This window comes from Rhinatrema bivittatum, chromosome 2 (genome assembly GCF_901001135.1).
Source record: "Rhinatrema bivittatum chromosome 2, aRhiBiv1.1, whole genome shotgun sequence".
Classification (NCBI taxonomy): Eukaryota; Metazoa; Chordata; class Amphibia; order Gymnophiona; family Rhinatrematidae; genus Rhinatrema; species Rhinatrema bivittatum.
The window spans coordinates 662,232,448-662,249,706 of record NC_042616.1 but is presented as its reverse complement, the minus strand read 5'-3'; the positions used below and the strand labels follow the sequence as shown (position 1 = coordinate 662,249,706).

The 17,259-nt window shown below is 42.5% G+C and overlaps 1 protein-coding gene across 1 annotated transcript in view; it reads right to left on the bottom strand.

Moving 5' to 3' along the window:
* Window positions 1-17,259, bottom strand: part of C2H8orf34 (chromosome 2 C8orf34 homolog) — a 624,237-nt gene that overhangs the window by 471,692 nt on the left and 135,286 nt on the right. Inside the window, exon 3 of the mRNA XM_029591437.1 lies at window positions 4,147-4,272. Coding sequence (XP_029447297.1) covers window positions 4,147-4,272 — 126 coding nt within the window. The remainder of the gene's footprint in view (window positions 1-4,146; window positions 4,273-17,259) is intronic.

The following is a 17,259-nucleotide window of genomic DNA, read 5'->3' as shown; positions in this document are numbered from 1 at the left end:
TGAGGAAAAGAAATTATAAAGGAATGGTTGCAAAGATTAAAAGTTGGCATTAGACATGGACATTGTTTAAAAATACCATTTTGCAAGCCCATATAAAATGTATACCACACATTAAAAAAAGGTCAAAGGAAGATCAAAGACTGCCAGGTTAAAAAGTAAGGTGAAAGAAGGAATTAAAGCCAAAGGGCATCTTTCAGAAAATGAAAAGCAAATCCAAATGAGGGTAATAAGATGTAAAGCAATAATAAGGCAGGCCAAGGAAGAATTTGAAAAGAAGCTTACTATAGAGGCAAAAACTAATAAAACATTTTTCTCAAGTACATTCAAAGCATGAAGCCTGTGAGGTAGTCACTAGATGACCCAGAGTAAAAGGAAATTCAGGGAGGACAAGGTCATATCAAAACCAAAAAAAGAAAGAATTTTCTGTTTTTTGTCTTCACTGAGGATGATGGGGAGATACCCATGCTTGGCCTACTGGGAAAGGGCCAACATGGATTTAACAAAGGGAAGTCTAGCCTTACCAATCTACTAGAATTTTTTGAAGGTATTAATAAACATGTAATTAAGGGAAAGCTGGTCAATAAGAGGTCCATATTCGAAAGTCATTTAGATGGATAACGTAATAGTTATCCATTTAAATGACTTACCTGGCTATATTAAGCCTTTATTCAGCTAAATTCTAGCTGGCTAATAAGTTAAGGAACTAGAATTTAACCTGATAAGTTAGGGGATGTACTGTTGAATGTGCCTCCAAAGTTACCCAGATAAGTTTATCCGGTTAACTTTGCTATCCAGAGTGTCTCCTAATATAGACCTCTAAATATTTTTTCTGGATTTTCAAAAGGCATTTTATAAAATCCCTAGATAGGTCAGGAAACTAAAAAAATAATGCAATAGGAGGAAATGTCCTATTGTAGACTGGTTCCTGAAGAAAAGTGAGGAATAGAGAATAGGACTAAATGGTCAATTCTCCAAATGGAGAAAGGTCAATAATGGAGTGCCCCACAGATGTATACTCGGACCAGTGCTATTTAACATCTATAAATGATCTGGAAAAGGAAGCAATAAGTAAGGTCATCAAATTTGCAGATAACATACAATTATTCATATTTGTGAAAACATGAGTAGATTGAGAAAAACCAGGGAAAGACCGTGCGAGACTAGAGAACTGGGCATTTAAATGGCAGATGAAATTTCATGTTGACAATTGCAAAGTGTTGCGCCTAAGGAAAATAATCCTAAAAACTGTGTTCCATAATAAGAATTATCACCCAGAAAAAGGAGTCATGGTATATACAAAGTTGAAATCCTCAGCTAAGTGTGCAGGAGTGAATAAAAAAGCATAGAGAATGTTAGCAATTATTCAGAAAGTAATGAAGAACAGAATACATGGTATGGCTGCATTTTTAGTATTTTGTGCAATTCTGGTCATCCCACCTCAAGAAAGAACAACAGGGGCCAATATTAAAATATATCCGGCTAAGAAAGTTAGCCAGATAAGACTTATCTGGCTAACTTACATGGGATATTCAGCGGCAATGCTGAATATACCCGGATAAGATTTTAAATTAGCCAGATAAGCATATCTGGATAACTTTAGAACTGCTATAGGCCACATCTCTCTGAATAACTGAACCAGATAAGGCTCAATAATGCTACTCATTCAGCTAAATTAACCAGATAGGTAGCACTGTCCAGTTATGCCCACTGCCTGCCACTGAGTATTTGGCTAACTATTTAGCTAAATAAATCTTATTTATCTGGCTAAGTAGTGTTTGAATATCTATCCCCAGTGAAATTAGAAAAGGTTCAGAGGAAGGGAACAAAAATAATAAAGGGGATGGAACAGCTCCCTTATGAAGAAAGGCTAAACAACTGAGACAGGATATAAAAGAGCAGAGATCCCCAAACTTTAAGTGATAGATCACATATGACTTTTAAAATTGCCAGGAGAGAGTGTTCCTCTTGGAAATTTGATCAGCCGAGGGGGTTTCGTGAAGGGAGTCTGGCCTTTTCAGTTAATCAAAATTAAGGGAAAGAGGGGACAGAGTTCAGGGTTGCAAAAGTAGATAGATAGGGTGTCAGTAAAATATCTCTAGGAAATTGGGAACTTTTCCACATCCCTGGAAATCCTACCACCTGCATCCCCACTTCCTCAGCATCAGAATCTGCCCCCCGGGGAAGTAGGAGGTGTGTGAATGGCAGAGCAGTGTGTTTTTGATACACTGCCTCCCACTCACAACCCCCATACACTCTCTCTCTCTACATCCATCCTCTTTCTCACCCCTTCACTCTCTCATTTTTCCCTTCATTTAACTTCCCTCACACTCCCTTCCCTTCACCTTGACACACACTTCCCTCCCTCACCCTCCTCTCCTCTCCTCCCTCACACTCACTCCTTCCTTTTTCACCCTTTTCGCTCCCCCCCTCCCTTAAACTCACCAGTCCCTTTCCTTCACACCCTTCCTCACACTTGCTCCCTTTCCTTTCATCCACTCTCTCACATTCCCCTCTTCACCATATTATTTTCCCTTTTTTATCCTCTTCCCCTCCCTCCCACTCACCCCCTTCTTTCTTTCACCCCTTCACTTCCATTCCTCTCACTCCCATTGATTTCAATTCCTTTCACCCCCTCCCCTCTTACCCAGGCATTTTCCTCTTCTGCCAACAAGGACTGGGAACTCCAGTGGCACCTCTGTATTTGCGGCACCACAGCCACTGCATGGATCCTCTTCTACTAGTGGGGATTGGGAACCCTACCAGCATTTATGTATTTGCAGTGCCAGGGCCACCGTATGAATCCTCTTCTGTCTGTGGGGTTTGCAAACCCACTGGCACTTTTGTATTTTTATGGCCACCATCACATTGGCTCTTTTTGCCAGCAAGATTTGAGAACTGCACTGGCACTTCCTTATTTGTGGTGCTGCTACCTCATCGGTCTTCTTCTGCCAGTGATGGTTGGGAACCCTTTGGTATTTCTGTATTTTTGTGGCCACTGTGTCAGTGGTTCTCTTCTGTGAGTAAGGGTTGGGAATCCCACCAGCACTTCTGCCCACTCTGATATTGGCACCTTAAGCGCTTGCAAAAATTTCAGGTCATAATTCACCTCATTGCTGATCCTGTACATCTTGCGATTTTGGCACATGCTCAAGCTGCCTTAATTGGTAGTTTGTATCCCAGCTACGCAGCTCCTCCTGCAGGCCACATATAATCTGCTCTTCCTCCTGCTACCAGGGACTATATAAAATTAGTTCACTGGCCGGATGAGATCCGCAGGCCACAGTTTAGGAACCCCTGTGATAGATGTTTATAAAATCATGAGATGGTTATTTACCCTTTGAAACAGGACTAAGACTAGGTAGCAAATTTGAAACAAATCAGAGAAAGTACTTTTTCCTTAATGCACAATCAAGTTGAGGAATTTATTGCCGGAGGATGTGGTCAAAGCATCTAGCATAACTGCATTTAAAAGGGGTTTAGACAGGTTCCTAGAGGAAAAAGTCCATAAACTATTATTAGCCAGGTAGATTTGGGAAAGCCACCACTTATCCCTGAGAGTGAGCAACAAAGACTAAATTTATTCTTCGGGATCTACGGCGTACTTGTGACCTGGATTGGCTATTGTCAGAGATAGGATGCTGGATCTGATGGACCTTTGGTCAAATTCAGCATAGCATATCTTATGTTCACTGTAGCCTGGATAACCTAACATTAATTCCTGAGGAAATTATTGGAAGCTATCACAGAAAAGGAGATGTTGCTCACTTAGAGGATGATTAATGATAATCAATATGGGTTCAGGAGCAATTCTACAAGGGGAACTATAACTATAGAGGTTTTCCCTTTTATCATTGAACTGACAAAACATGAATTCAATGAGCTCTTGAGGAAATTTAATGCTGTAGATGTGGTAGACACACAATGAAGGCAGCACATGCAAATCTATCTCAGGCATTTTCATTGTGGATATGCTGGAAACCAACTGGCTGGGAGTGCCACAATGACTCGGCTGAGAACCCCTGTAGTACAGCACAAAATCGTTCAAACTTTTATCAATTGGATCAAGTATTCCTGCTTATGGAAGAACAAGAAATAAATTCAAATTAGAGTTTTTTATGCATAAAGTAATAAAATATAAAAACTTACATGTCTTGGATTCTGGGGATGGTGGTGAAAGATTAGACACGGCCAGATCACTCTTTGATTTTTTAGGCTTCTTAGCATTTGCCAGCCAGGGTTTATCATAATTTCTGAACTCTCTTCTTTTATTTTCTGCAGAAAAACATTGCAAGCTGTAAGTTGCCAAGTTACACTTTGTATGTCAACATGGCCTTGTGCATAAAAAGACAAACAAGTTTTCCCATAACAATTTAAAAGACCTGTTTACTAAAGAGCATTGAAAATGCATTTTAACACTTGGTTTTAATGCACTTTAGTTACCATTATATTCACTAAATTGCAGAAAATATCATGCTACACTTTGCCATGGCAATGGTAATGTTCACATATTTCCAGCTGTGAATGTTAAAGGAGAAATTACTATTTATTTATTTTTATTGAAAATCTTTTCTATACTGTCAAGTTATTTACCATCTCAACAGTATAGAACTTACCTGATAATTTCATTTTCCTTAGTGAAGACAGATGGACTCAGGACCAGTGGGCTATGCTCCCCCGCCAGCAGATGCAGATGGAGCAAGCAAATGTCACAGTATATATAACCCTGCAGTGACCCCAGCCTGCCAGTATTCTCTTCAAAAGCAACTGTGGATAGACTAGCAAAAAAACTTGATTAAAAACAGTCAACCATTACTGTACTCAGCCAACAAGAAACACTAAATACAAGCAACAAACGTATTTACCCCCATCTAGGGACTGGATGAACACTTACCAGTCCCTAGATACGCCTTTGGAACACGTAGCACAGAGGACCACTGACACAATCATTCAGCAGCCGAGGGCATGAAACTGAGTCCATTTGTCTACACTAAGGAAAATAAAATTATCAGGTAAGTAGTAATTTCTCCTTTCCTAGTGTGTAGACAGATGGGCTCAGGACCAGTGGGATGTGCCAAAGCTACTCCCGGACAAATTGGGAGGCTGCCTATGGTCCAGTCAACACTGCCCTTGCAAAGGCTGCATCCTCCTGGGCCTGCACATCCAGATGAGAAAACCTGGAAAAAGTGTGTAAAGAGGACCACGTTGCAGCTCGGCAAATGTCGACAGGAGACAACAATCTAACCTCTGCCCATGACACTGCCTGAGCCCTAGAGGAATGAGCCCTAACCTGAGTAGGCAATGGCTTTTAAGCATTCACATATGCAGCCATAACTATCTCCTTAATCCAGTGAGCTATAGTAGCCTGCAAAGCTAGTTCGCCCTGATTCCTTCCACCATGAAGTAAAAACAGTCGATCCATCTTTTGGAAAGGTCCAGAAACATCCAGATTCCGCACGATGTCTCTTGACATCCAAGGGATGCAAGAGGCAATACTCCTCTGCATCCCTGACCTTATCCAAGGAAATGAATTGATTCAAATGAAATTCTGAGACCACCTTAGGCAAGAAGGATGGAACTGTATGCAGCTGTAACGCCCCTGAAGTCACCTGAAGGAACAGCTCCTAGCAAGACAAGGCCAGCAGCTCAGAAATTCAACACGCAAAACATATAGCCACCAGGAAAACTGTTTTCAAGGTCAATAACCACAAGGAAAGGCTATGCAGCAGTCAGAACGTAAGGCTTGCCAAGAATTCTAACACTAAATTAAGGCTCTACAATGGAACCGGTAACCTCACAAGAGGCCGAAAATGCTTCACTCCTTTAAAAAAATGGGCCACATCAGGATGAGATGATAAGGAATCATCATTCACCAAGCCCCTGAGCACAACCTATACCTTCAAGGTATTAAGGGCTAATCTTTTATTTGACATATGCTGCAAAAATTCCAAAATGAACAGGATCTTAACCAAATGAGGAAGAACACTTCGATCCTCACACCAGACCTCAAACACTCTCCAAACCCATATAGAGGGCAAGGAAGTGGAGAACTTCTGAGTATGAACCAAGGTAGAAATCACTGCAGAAGAATATCCACCCTTCAACAAGTGAGCCCTCTTAAGGGCCAAACCATATGACAAAACAGAGTCAAATCTTCGTGAAGGACAGGTCCCTGTTGCAACAGATTCTTGTGCGGTGGAAGACAAAGGGTGGGGGGGCTTCTCCATCAGGAGTTTTCACAGATCTGCATACCATGGTCATCTGGGTCAATCCAGTGCCATTAGGAGTACCATCCCACTGTGGCCTTTGACCCTACAAACTATCCTGCCCAACAAGGGCCACGGAGGAAAGCCACAAAGCAACATCTTCTGGCCATACCTGTACGAGAGAAACTATGCCCAGGGACCACGGATCTCTCCTACGACTGAAGAATCGAGGAACCTTCACATTGCAAGAAATCACCAGCAGGTCTAAGAACGGAAGGCCCCAGTAATCCACTACCAACTGAAAAGCCTTGTCTGACAATACCCATTCTCCTGTGTCTAGACTCTCCCTGCTGAGAAAGTCTGCTCTTATGTTGTCTTTTCCTGCAATGTGAGAGGCCGAGATCATCTGTAGGTCTTTCTGCCCATTCCATAAGTTGACCTATTTCCTGTGACAATTGCTGACTCTTGGTTCCTCCATGTCGATTGATGTAGGCCACCGTCGTTGCGTTGTCCAACATCACTTGGAATGCTTGACCCTGTAGTCTGTGGCTGAACTGCAAGTATGCCAACTGGACCGCCTGAGCTTCTAGGCAATTGATGTTCCAGAGGGACTCTTCGGAATACCAGCGTCCTTGGGCTGTCAGCACCTGACAGTGAGCTTCTCAACCGTGGAGACTCGCATCTGTCGTGAGTATCAACCAGTTCAGGGAGGTCAAGGAAACAACTTTTCTCAGATGATCCTCCTGGAGACGAGAGCAGATTTCTACTGGCAAGTGGAGCCAAACTGAATAGGCCTGAGACTGCGAGTTCCAACAAGACAGCAGAGAATGCTGAAGAGGACGCATATGCACCCTTGCCCATGGCACCACTTCCAGGTTGCCACCATTAAACCGAGCACCTGTAGATAGGACCATACTCTCGGGCGTATAGTGCTCAACAACTGACGCACTTGTAACATCAATTTCTGAATCCTAACTTCTGGCAGGAAAATTTTGGCCTGCCTTGTGTTGAACCAGACACCCAAATACTCCAAGGACTGAGATGGCTGAAGACTGTTCTTGGCCAGTTTCACCCAACCGAGCTCCTGCAACAAGGAGATCACCTTGCGGGTCACCAGGTGGCTGTCTTCCAGAGACTGGCTCAAATCAGCCAGTTGTCCAAATACAGGTGTACCAGGATTCCATCTTTCTCAACACCACTGAGACTACCACTATAACCTTGGAAAATATTCTGGCAGCCATGGCTAGACCAAAGGCAGTGCACGAAACTGATAATGGTGCCCCAACACCACAAACACAGGAAACTACTACACTGCATTAAGTGGGATGCTAACTGCTAAAAAGCTGCATAAATCTGCTAAGCATCTAACGACATTGATTTCAATGGAGCCCCCAGACATTACCGAAAAGAAGGTACAACCTATCTATTGCCCACTGCAGATTTCCACAGCAAATCAGAATGATAGCCCTCATGTGTCCTAGTGATTGTTAATATACTGAAAGTGAAAGGTCTTTAACAGATTAATATTTTGAAAATATGTGTCCAGTTAAAAATATGTAAAGTAATTGTTCTCCTCTTGCAAAATGTAGACTCCCATTAGCAACACATGATTTTCATCTGTTTTAGTGATCTCTGATTTCTCTTTTGACATTCAGATCTGACATTTACAGTTGGAAAAAGATAATACTATTTGTGAAGACTATTAGTAACGTCACCCTACATATATGCTGCTTTCTTGCCAGCATAATTTGACTTCCAATTCCCAACCTGGCCCCAATCATTTCTTTTGACCTTCCCCATGCCATCTTCTTTCCCACAATAAGATTCTTTCAATAAGGATTTTTGTCCATTCGTATGTAACTGAGCTGATTATGGTCAGCGCAACCCATTGTGAAAAGGGTGCATTTGCACAGGATGACAGCTTCTGGTGGAATGGCACAGAGCAGTAGCAGTCTCAGCCAAACAACTGAGTTATACAAACTCAAAGAACCCTCATTGTTTTTGATCACTTTGTCATCCCATTTATTGTTCGCAGGGACGGCTCAAGGCAATCTGCTGCATGAGGCGAGGGATGAGATGGCGTCCCCTCAAACACCCCCCCCCCCTCCCAGTCCTTCCTCTCTTCAGCTGCCTCCGGCGACAGCGGCAGTGTCCCTCCTCCCTTTATCCGCCGCCGGCCTGGCCCTCCAGCGGTGTCATCGTCGACCCTCCTCCCTCCTCCACGCCACCTGCCTGGCCTCAGGCAGCAGCAGAGGCCCTCTTCCATCCTCCATGCTGCTGGCCTGGCCTCCAGCAGCGGCGACCCGCGGCAGCAACCCTCCTCTTTTCTGCCATCGCCAGCCTGGGTCAGCAGCCGCAGCAGAGGCAGGCAGGTAAGGCGGATGCCACAGTGGAGTTCTGAGAGGGGCATTTTCTGCCGCCTCAAAATTCTGCTGCCTGAAGCGGCCGCCTCAGCCTGCCTCATTATAGAACCACCCCTGATTGTGCACACAAACAAACAGCTACCCAAGTGCTACTTTTCACTACGATTTTGTTTACTTTTGTTGTCATCTCTTTCTGGAGCACATAAAATGATAGAGGGTCTGATGCCTGTTTGGAAGATAAGAACACGTCTCTGGGGGTTCAAAAAATAAAAGTGATAGAGCAGATGGTGTAGTGGACCTGGCACAGACGCTGCATTTCTCATGCTAGATATTTCCCCTTTCTTTGCCCTCCATTCTGTAAATAAAAGATTACTCACACAAATGCATACCTTGTGAAAAAGGAGGGTCTTACTCAATGGAATCTTCAAATAAAACAAATTATTTCCATTCTGGGGTGTCCATCAAAAAAAGAACAAATTCTTAAAAATCACTGATTTCTCATGTTCACAGATTTCATACAGCATTGGTAGCAGTAACAATGACTATAATAATTAAACAACCCTCTTTTAAAAATATTTTTCTCTCAGACAGCATAACTTCTTTCCTCATAATTCCCTCTAGTACAGGGACCCAGAGGTGCAGCAAGGGTTTCCAGCACCCGGGGCCAATTTTTATGTACCATATTTATTAGAGATGTGAATCGGAACTGGAATCGGTTCCAATTCACATGTGATTTTTTTTTCGTCCGGCCCGATTGGGCTTTTTTTTTATCGGCTGCGCCCGAGCCGATAAACAAAAAACCTACCCCGACATTTTAAAACTAATCCCTTGGCTTCCCCCACCCCTCCAAAACCTTTTACAGGTACCTGGTGATCCAGTGGGGGTCCTGGGAGTGATCTCCCACTCTCGGGCCGTCGGCTGCCACTAATAAAAATGGCACCGATGGCCCTTTGCCCTTTCCATGTGACAAGGTATCCGTGCCATTGGCCGGCCCCTGTCACACGGTAGGCGCACTGGATGGCCCACGCCATTTTTAAAGATGTTTTAAAGGGTCGGGGTGGGTTTAGGGGTTATTTTTGTGTGCCTTTTCCTGCCCTCCCCAAAACGATAAGAGAACCCCACGAACAATATCGTGGGGTTTTCCTATCGGTTTCGGGGAGCCCCCGATTTCTGACGATTTTGAAAATATCGTACGATATTTTCAATCGTCAGAAATACGATTCACATCCCTAATATTTATTTATTAAAATTGTATATTCGCAACTTCCTTGTACAAAGCGTTCAGTATTGTCTCCCCTGTAGGGCAGTGGCGTAGCCAGAATTGATATTTTGGATGGGCACAAGGTTAACATGGGTGGGCTGTAGGCAATCAGGTCTGAGACTTACTAGTTGTATTCTTATTGCGAAATAATGCCATATACTGCACCCTAGAATGGCTTTCTAAGTAGTTTGCAACAGAAATTATGCATCATACATGAAACTTTAAAATATTTTACCTCATTTCAAGCACTTACCAGCATTAAAAATTCCTTATTAATCTGTATTAATTTATTTTATATTTATTGCTGTTTATAAATGCACAAGTATATCATGTAAAAAGCAAAGAAAACTATCAGATCCAAACTATCTTGTAATAAAACAAAAATTAATGTATTCTTTCATGAATCCTCTTTGCAGAAAGCCAGAAATCATTATAACTACAATAAAATATCATTAATCATCAGAACAGGTGCAGACCAGAGCTAGGACAATTCACATTACAACTAACATGAAAAATAAATATTCAAATTCTGGTGTCACCTCAGCAAAAAATATCCCTCCACTGATATTTTGTGAGGCAACACAAACTCCTGCAAAGAAAGAAACATCTAGGACCTTGCTATACCATACAGTCACATCACTGACTCTCAGGACTCAAATAACTGCCACTGCTCCAAATCAAAATGTATTTAGAAATTATTAGACATGTGCTGACACAACTAAACTTATTTTAAACCTAGATAAAACTGTTTTTATTATCTTAGACAGGAAAAAGATCTATGATGAACCCAAGTTAAGTCTGATTACCGATAACAAAAATATGAAGGTAGAAAATATAACGAGAAATCTAGGCTTCTTTATAGATACTGAATTTAACTGTCAAGCACATATTTCCAGGAAAGTTAAAGAAGGTTACGGTAAGCTAATGATGTTGAGACGTCTTAAACCATTGTTATCGCAAGAAAATTTTAGAATGGTATTACAAACAATGATATTTACGGGAATAGACTATTGTAGCGAATAAAGGTACCCTGCAAGTCCCCCCCAAAGCAATCCACGCATCTATCAACCGCCAAAGAACGAGCATTCCTTACAGCGGGTCCGGCCATTTGGAATAACATGCCCACAGACCTCAGGCTAGAACCTTGCCCTCTAATCTTTCGAAAAAAACTTAAGACCTGGCCCTTCCTCCAAGCCTTCCCTTAACTTTCAAAACCATCCATTTTCTACCAGACAGGACTCCACTTACCTGACTAGGCGCCCCACCTAGTTTAGGCTTGATATTTTGCCTCTGTTTCTTTGTTTCGTTATTTAGTTTATTCAGTTTTGCTGTCCTTTGCCTCCGGCTAACTTAGCCCCCCAAGTTACTACCTCCTTGTTATATGTAACTTTCGCCTCTTGTTAAATGGTTGATTAAGTTCTACCTCTTGTTACATGTAAACCGATTTGATTTGAATTTATTCATGAAGGTCGGTATAGAAAAGTGCTAAATAAATAAATAAATAAATAAATAAATTATGTGATGCTACTTGGCCTACCAAAAGTTGCACTCCGGCCCATGCAGATTTTACAGAATACTGCGGCACGTATACTGACAGGTACTAGAAGGAGAGATCATATAACTCCAGTCTTGAAGGATTTGCACTGGCTGCCAATTGAACAGAGGATAATCTTTAAGGTATTATATATCATCCACAAAATTCTATACGGAGATATGACAGATTGGTTGAATATCACAATAAGATTACACATACCGCAACGTGATCTGAGATCATCAAATAAGGGATTACTCACAATTCTGAACATCAGATCAGCCCACTTATGCGAAGTAAGAAAGTGCGCTCTCTCGATTGCAGGTCCAAAATATTGGAACAAAATGCCACCAGAACTGAGATTACAGCAAGATAAGAAACAATTTCGGAAAGGACTAAAAACATGGCTGTTCCAGCAAGCATATGCAGACGAGAAAAATTAACATAGGAGTTTTTAGTCATTTTTTACGTGTTTTAACCTTTTACTTATATTGCTTTTACTTTTATCTTTCGGTAATTTTATAGTTTAAAAAATCTAGATTTTTAGCTATATTTATAATATAATAATTGTATTTTTCTATTTTCCTCCCCTATTTTTACTATGACTAATTGTGAACCATTGAGATGGACGTGTCTGCACAACGGTATATAAAACTGTTTAAATAAAAATAATAAATAAATAAATAAATAAATAAATAAATAAAGTACAGACTGTGTTCCTCTGGGAAGAGCAAACAAATTCTCAGCATTACCATTTCCTTATAGTTCCCTTAAGAATTCACTTCCCTCAATTACATTGGCCAGTCACTTGCATTTAAAGTAGAGGCTTCCAGTCCTCACAACAATGTAAAAATGAACTCCAGGCTATTACTTCTCAATAAGTTGTGTTGCCCTCCCAAGCTTGTGTGCTCCTCCCCCTCAGTTCAGGCAGGCCAAAAACAAAAACCACCACAGAATCTTTAACTGCCCAAATACTCAATTCAATAGGGCAGTGAAAAGAAAAACAAAAAAAAAACCTGAGGGTCTGCTTTTGCAACCACAAAGGGTGATATATTCAAGATCCCACCCCCCCCCATCCCCCACATCCTAACGCTCCTTGATGCTGAAGGTCCATGAATACAGTGCTCAACTTCCGGCAGCCTCTTCTGTCACAACGGCCCAGTGTGGGATCCTACACCTCATACAGTGCTCCTCCGTACTTCCCAGCTCTAGGTGGAAGTCGTCCTCCTGCTAGCAGCCTCTTCTAGCAGATCTCTCCTGGGGCATGACCCTTCTCCCTCTCCTGCCAGCAGGAAGAAAATAACAGCAGCACTTCCTACTTGCAACTACCTGCTTCTTCCTCTCCCATTTTTTAAACACACGTACATGCACCTCTCTTAGGCACCCGATGTGATATTAAATGAGTCATCGTGCTAAAACGGACGTGCTGGGGATAAATTGCGCATCCCTAGCGTGTCCTTAGCATCGGGTGATCAGGAGACGTGGCTGTGTGCCGGTTACCAAAACTGACACTCAATTTATGAGAGTGTTTTATCCCGTAGCATCTAACTGACAGGCACAATACACACACACACAATATACATGGCCTGGAGTGTGTATATTGTGCGAACAGAAATTTCTTTCAGGAAAACATTTTAAATTTAGCATGTTGCTGCTTTCTGCGGTTCCTCCTACTTAGCATCGCGACAATACTAAGTAGGAGAAACCACAGAAAGCACAAATTTTGTATTTTCATTCAGCCCAATACACGCTGTAAGGCCAGCTCCTGGGCTGGCATTAAATTTGCAGCATTTACAAGGGCACGGTGGACGAGCAGGGATTTTTGCATCGCAGGGTAGTAGCTAATAGCTTCATCTACATGGCATTTACATACGATGAGCACTATTAGCTATGAGCGACTTTGGATGCACGATTTGAATGCGCTAATCCCCTTTTTGCATCGGGTGTTAGAAGAAGTCCATTAACTGCTAATAATCAAGTTGTTGGACCACAAAAGACGTCGCACAGATTTGGCTGGATTGTTTGCAAACTACGGAAAACGTTCGCTTGCGTGAGACAGGATATAAGGTACTGTGCTGCATGTATATGTCCCGAACCAGACTGTATATGGCTAAGATAAGCACCACGGATACATGTTTGAAATGTAATCAAGAACCAGGGACATTGATGCACAGCTTATGGCACTGCGATAAGATACAGCGGTATTGGGAGCAGGTAACTAATGCCTTGAGCCAAATTTTACTACATGCAGTGCCTCAAACGCCGGAAGTGTGCTTGCTTCGTTTCTTTCAAGGCACTTTGGACAGGCTGACAAATTGGGACCGAATGTTCCTGAGGAAAGCATTACTAGTGGCGCTCCAACCCATATTGGTTGAATGGATCACGGCAGAAAGGCCACGAGTGGAACAGTGGCAGACCAGGCTCTATAAGCTTTTGCATTTCGACTACCTGACTGCGAATTGTAAATCTCAAGAAGCAAAAGCAAACTGCCACAGGATTTGGAATAACTACTGGACTACTCTGACACCCTCCATGCAGGACTGCGTCAAGAATGGTACCATTCCATGATTTTACGATAGAGAAACGGGAGATGTGATTAATGGAAGCACAGATCCTCGGGTGGGCGGGTGGGAGGGGCAACAAAAACATAAAATACGGACTACCACATGGTACTCATACAGAACCAGTAGGCAGCCACTTTATGTAATAAATAACAGTTGTATGTACGCACTTAAGTCTGTGTACTTTGGTATAGTTATGTTATACTGGTTTGCATTGTTTCATAATAAATATATGTTTAAAAAAAAAAAAAGGCAAATGGGGGTCCATGTGCACGCAGTTCCTGCCGCGCTCACATGGACACTCCAATTTTATAACATGTGCGTTGGCACGCGCATGTTATAAAATCAGGTACCCGCATGCACATCTGTGCCTGATTTTGTATCGGCATATCCATGTGTGGGCGGGTGACGGCCAGCGCACACTACAGGGGGGGGAATTTTATAAAACCTGTGTGGCGATGCATCTAGGCCCTTATCAGTTCCCTCCCACTCCGCTCCAATAGGGAACTTCCCTAAGCCTAACCCTACCCTGCCTCCCTCTTCCCCTCTCCTCCCCCACCTAATGGTGCTGTCCCAGCCGGACTCTGCCACGCCCCTGCCACGCCCCTGCCCCGGCCAAACCCCGCTCCCATACTGCCCCTTCCTACAGGCCTGGCACTTCAGCGCACACCGGCAGATACGCACGTGGCCGGACCACTCTGAAGATGCACTCGGCGCACATGCGGCCCGGCCACACGCGTATCTGCCGGATTTTGCGAGCGTGGGCCTATTAAAACCTGGCTCTTAGGGAACAGCCACTGCTATTACTGGCATCAGAAGCATGGGATCTGGTTAATGTTGGGTACTTGCCAGGTACTTGTGGCCTGGTTTGGCCTCTGTTGGAAACCGGATGCTGGGCTTGATGGACCCTTGGTCTGACCTAGTATGGCAATTTCTTATGTTAGTGTTCACTGGGATATCCAAGCACTTGGATATTATTTTGCACCCTTTTCCTATATTCTGTATGTCTATAACTTTAATTTCCTTAGAATGCTCTTTGGTCTTCATTTTCACAGCTTTTCTTCAGATTCACAATCTGACCAATGGTACTGGAATTAGAGGGTCATTTATACAGAAAATCTGACCTTTCTTAATGATTCACAGGTAGAGGCCAATTGTAAGTCAATTGTTAGGGCAATAACTTTCATCTGTGTAAACTTGGAGCTTCCACAGCACAGGGGTTGAATACTTATGCAAGCAGCATTTTTTAGTTTTAATTTTATTTTACAATAAATGAAGAGAAATAATGAATTGTGAGTTTGAGAATTTAAGAGCATACTGGTTTGAAATAAGCATACTGTTTGGAACAATCTGTGTGTCATTTGTAATCCATACAAATCTGCTGATTTTTTTTAGGGGGTCGAATACTTTTGCAAGTCATTCTGACTAGCTTTGATATTCAGAGTTAGTCAGACAACTTATCAGGCTAACTCTGGTCATGTCGTAGAGCCATCCTAAAGTTAGCCCAATGTTTATCCAGCTAACTTTAACATAGTCGAGTATATGCATCAGTGTGGCTGCTAAAGTTAGCCGGATAAGTTTACCTGGCCAACTTTACTGGCCAGACAACGGCTGAAAATGGAATCCTAATAATTTAGATCTTAACCAATCTAGGTTCCATACTGGCTACAGCACAGAGTGAGGTTTTATCTTCTTTATTTAATTTATTTATTTAAAAATATTTATAACAGAGAATAGTGAATCCCGGCGCTAACGGATAGCGGGGGGGGGAGGGGGGCGGATCTGCAAAAGCCGGCAGCGATCGCACCTCTGCGGTGTAATCGCTGCTGGCTTTCGCACCCAATAGCACCACTGTGAAAGGTGCGAAAGCTATTGGCAGCGATAAGGTGTCCTACCTTTTCGCCATCAGCGAAATAGTCAGTTAGTCCGCCCTGACTCCTCCCCTTCTAGTGCAGACTCCGCCCCGACTCAGCTATCGCACGCGATCCCTTTAGAAAATGACCCTCTAAGAGAGAATCAAGCTCAGGAAGTTGGTGTGAAAGTTTCAGATAATAAGTCTGTTTTAAGGAGTTATTTGAAAATTTTGGAATCTCTAGTAAGTCTTAGAGAAACAGATAGAGAATTCCAGATGTTCGGGCCAAAGATGAAAAATGCTTCGACGCGTGTCTCATATAACCGTGCTAACTTAGAAGAGGGAATAACTAAAAGAAACTGATTTGACGATCGGAGTGTCTGGACAGGTGTATGAATCTTTAATGTCAAGCTGATCCAGGGGGAAGAGATGCTATAAAGAAGGTTATATATAATCACAGCTGTAAGGCCTTGAGTACATTGACTGCCAATATGCTATATCATCTAGATAGTGGTGAGTCAGTTTTGTGATCTTTTTAGATATTTCCAGTGCTTAATATTTTGTCAATCATTGAATTTTTCTGGAAAGATGCAGGCCTTACTGGTAGCATTATCAGTGAGATCTCGTTTCTTTCAGAAAGGTCCTACTTTGTTGGTGTTGATGGTTCTTAAATGTGGTATCCCCCTTTTCATACCCAGAGTTGTCATAGGTAGTCCCAGAAGGGCAAATGTTACATCTTTATGCCACAACTTGCAATTGCTTTCAATTGTTGCTAGAGTTAAATTTAAAAGATTATGGCCCTGACCTTCCTTATCATGAGGGGAAAAGGCCCATCTTATTTAGTTAATAGTAGAGATTGTACAGACAAAACTGTCCCCACTTGTTTCTGCAAGCTAGCACTGAGACCAGCAACAAGTGTGATATCAAAATGGCACTGGGCTCAGGGCTGACTGGTGCCATTTTCTTGTATGGTCTGTTTATTTAAGAAATTGCCATGCTGGGTCAGACCAAGGGTCCATCAAGCCCAGCATCCTGTTTCCAACAGAGGCCAAACCAGGCCACAAGAACCTGGCAATTACCCAAACATTAAGAAGATCCCATGCTACTGATGCAATTAATAGCAGTGGCTATTCCCTAAGTAAACTTGATTAACAGCTGTTAATGGACTTCTCCTCCAAGAACTTATCCAAACCTTTTTTGAACCCAGCTACACTAACTGCATGAACCACATCCTCTGGCAACAAATTCCAGAGCTTTATTGTGCGTTGAGTGAAAAATAATTTTCTCTGATTAGTCTTAAATGTTCTACTTGCTAACTTCATGGAATTTGTAAGTTCATACAGGGAAATAGTGCTGACCAGGCCAGAAACTGGTGTCATTTTGATATCACACTTAGTGCTGGTCTCATGGCTGGCTGTAGCCATTTTTAAAAGGATTCCATTGGGCAGGAGCAGGAGTAAGTGGGGACCAGAGAGGTCCCTGAATCCA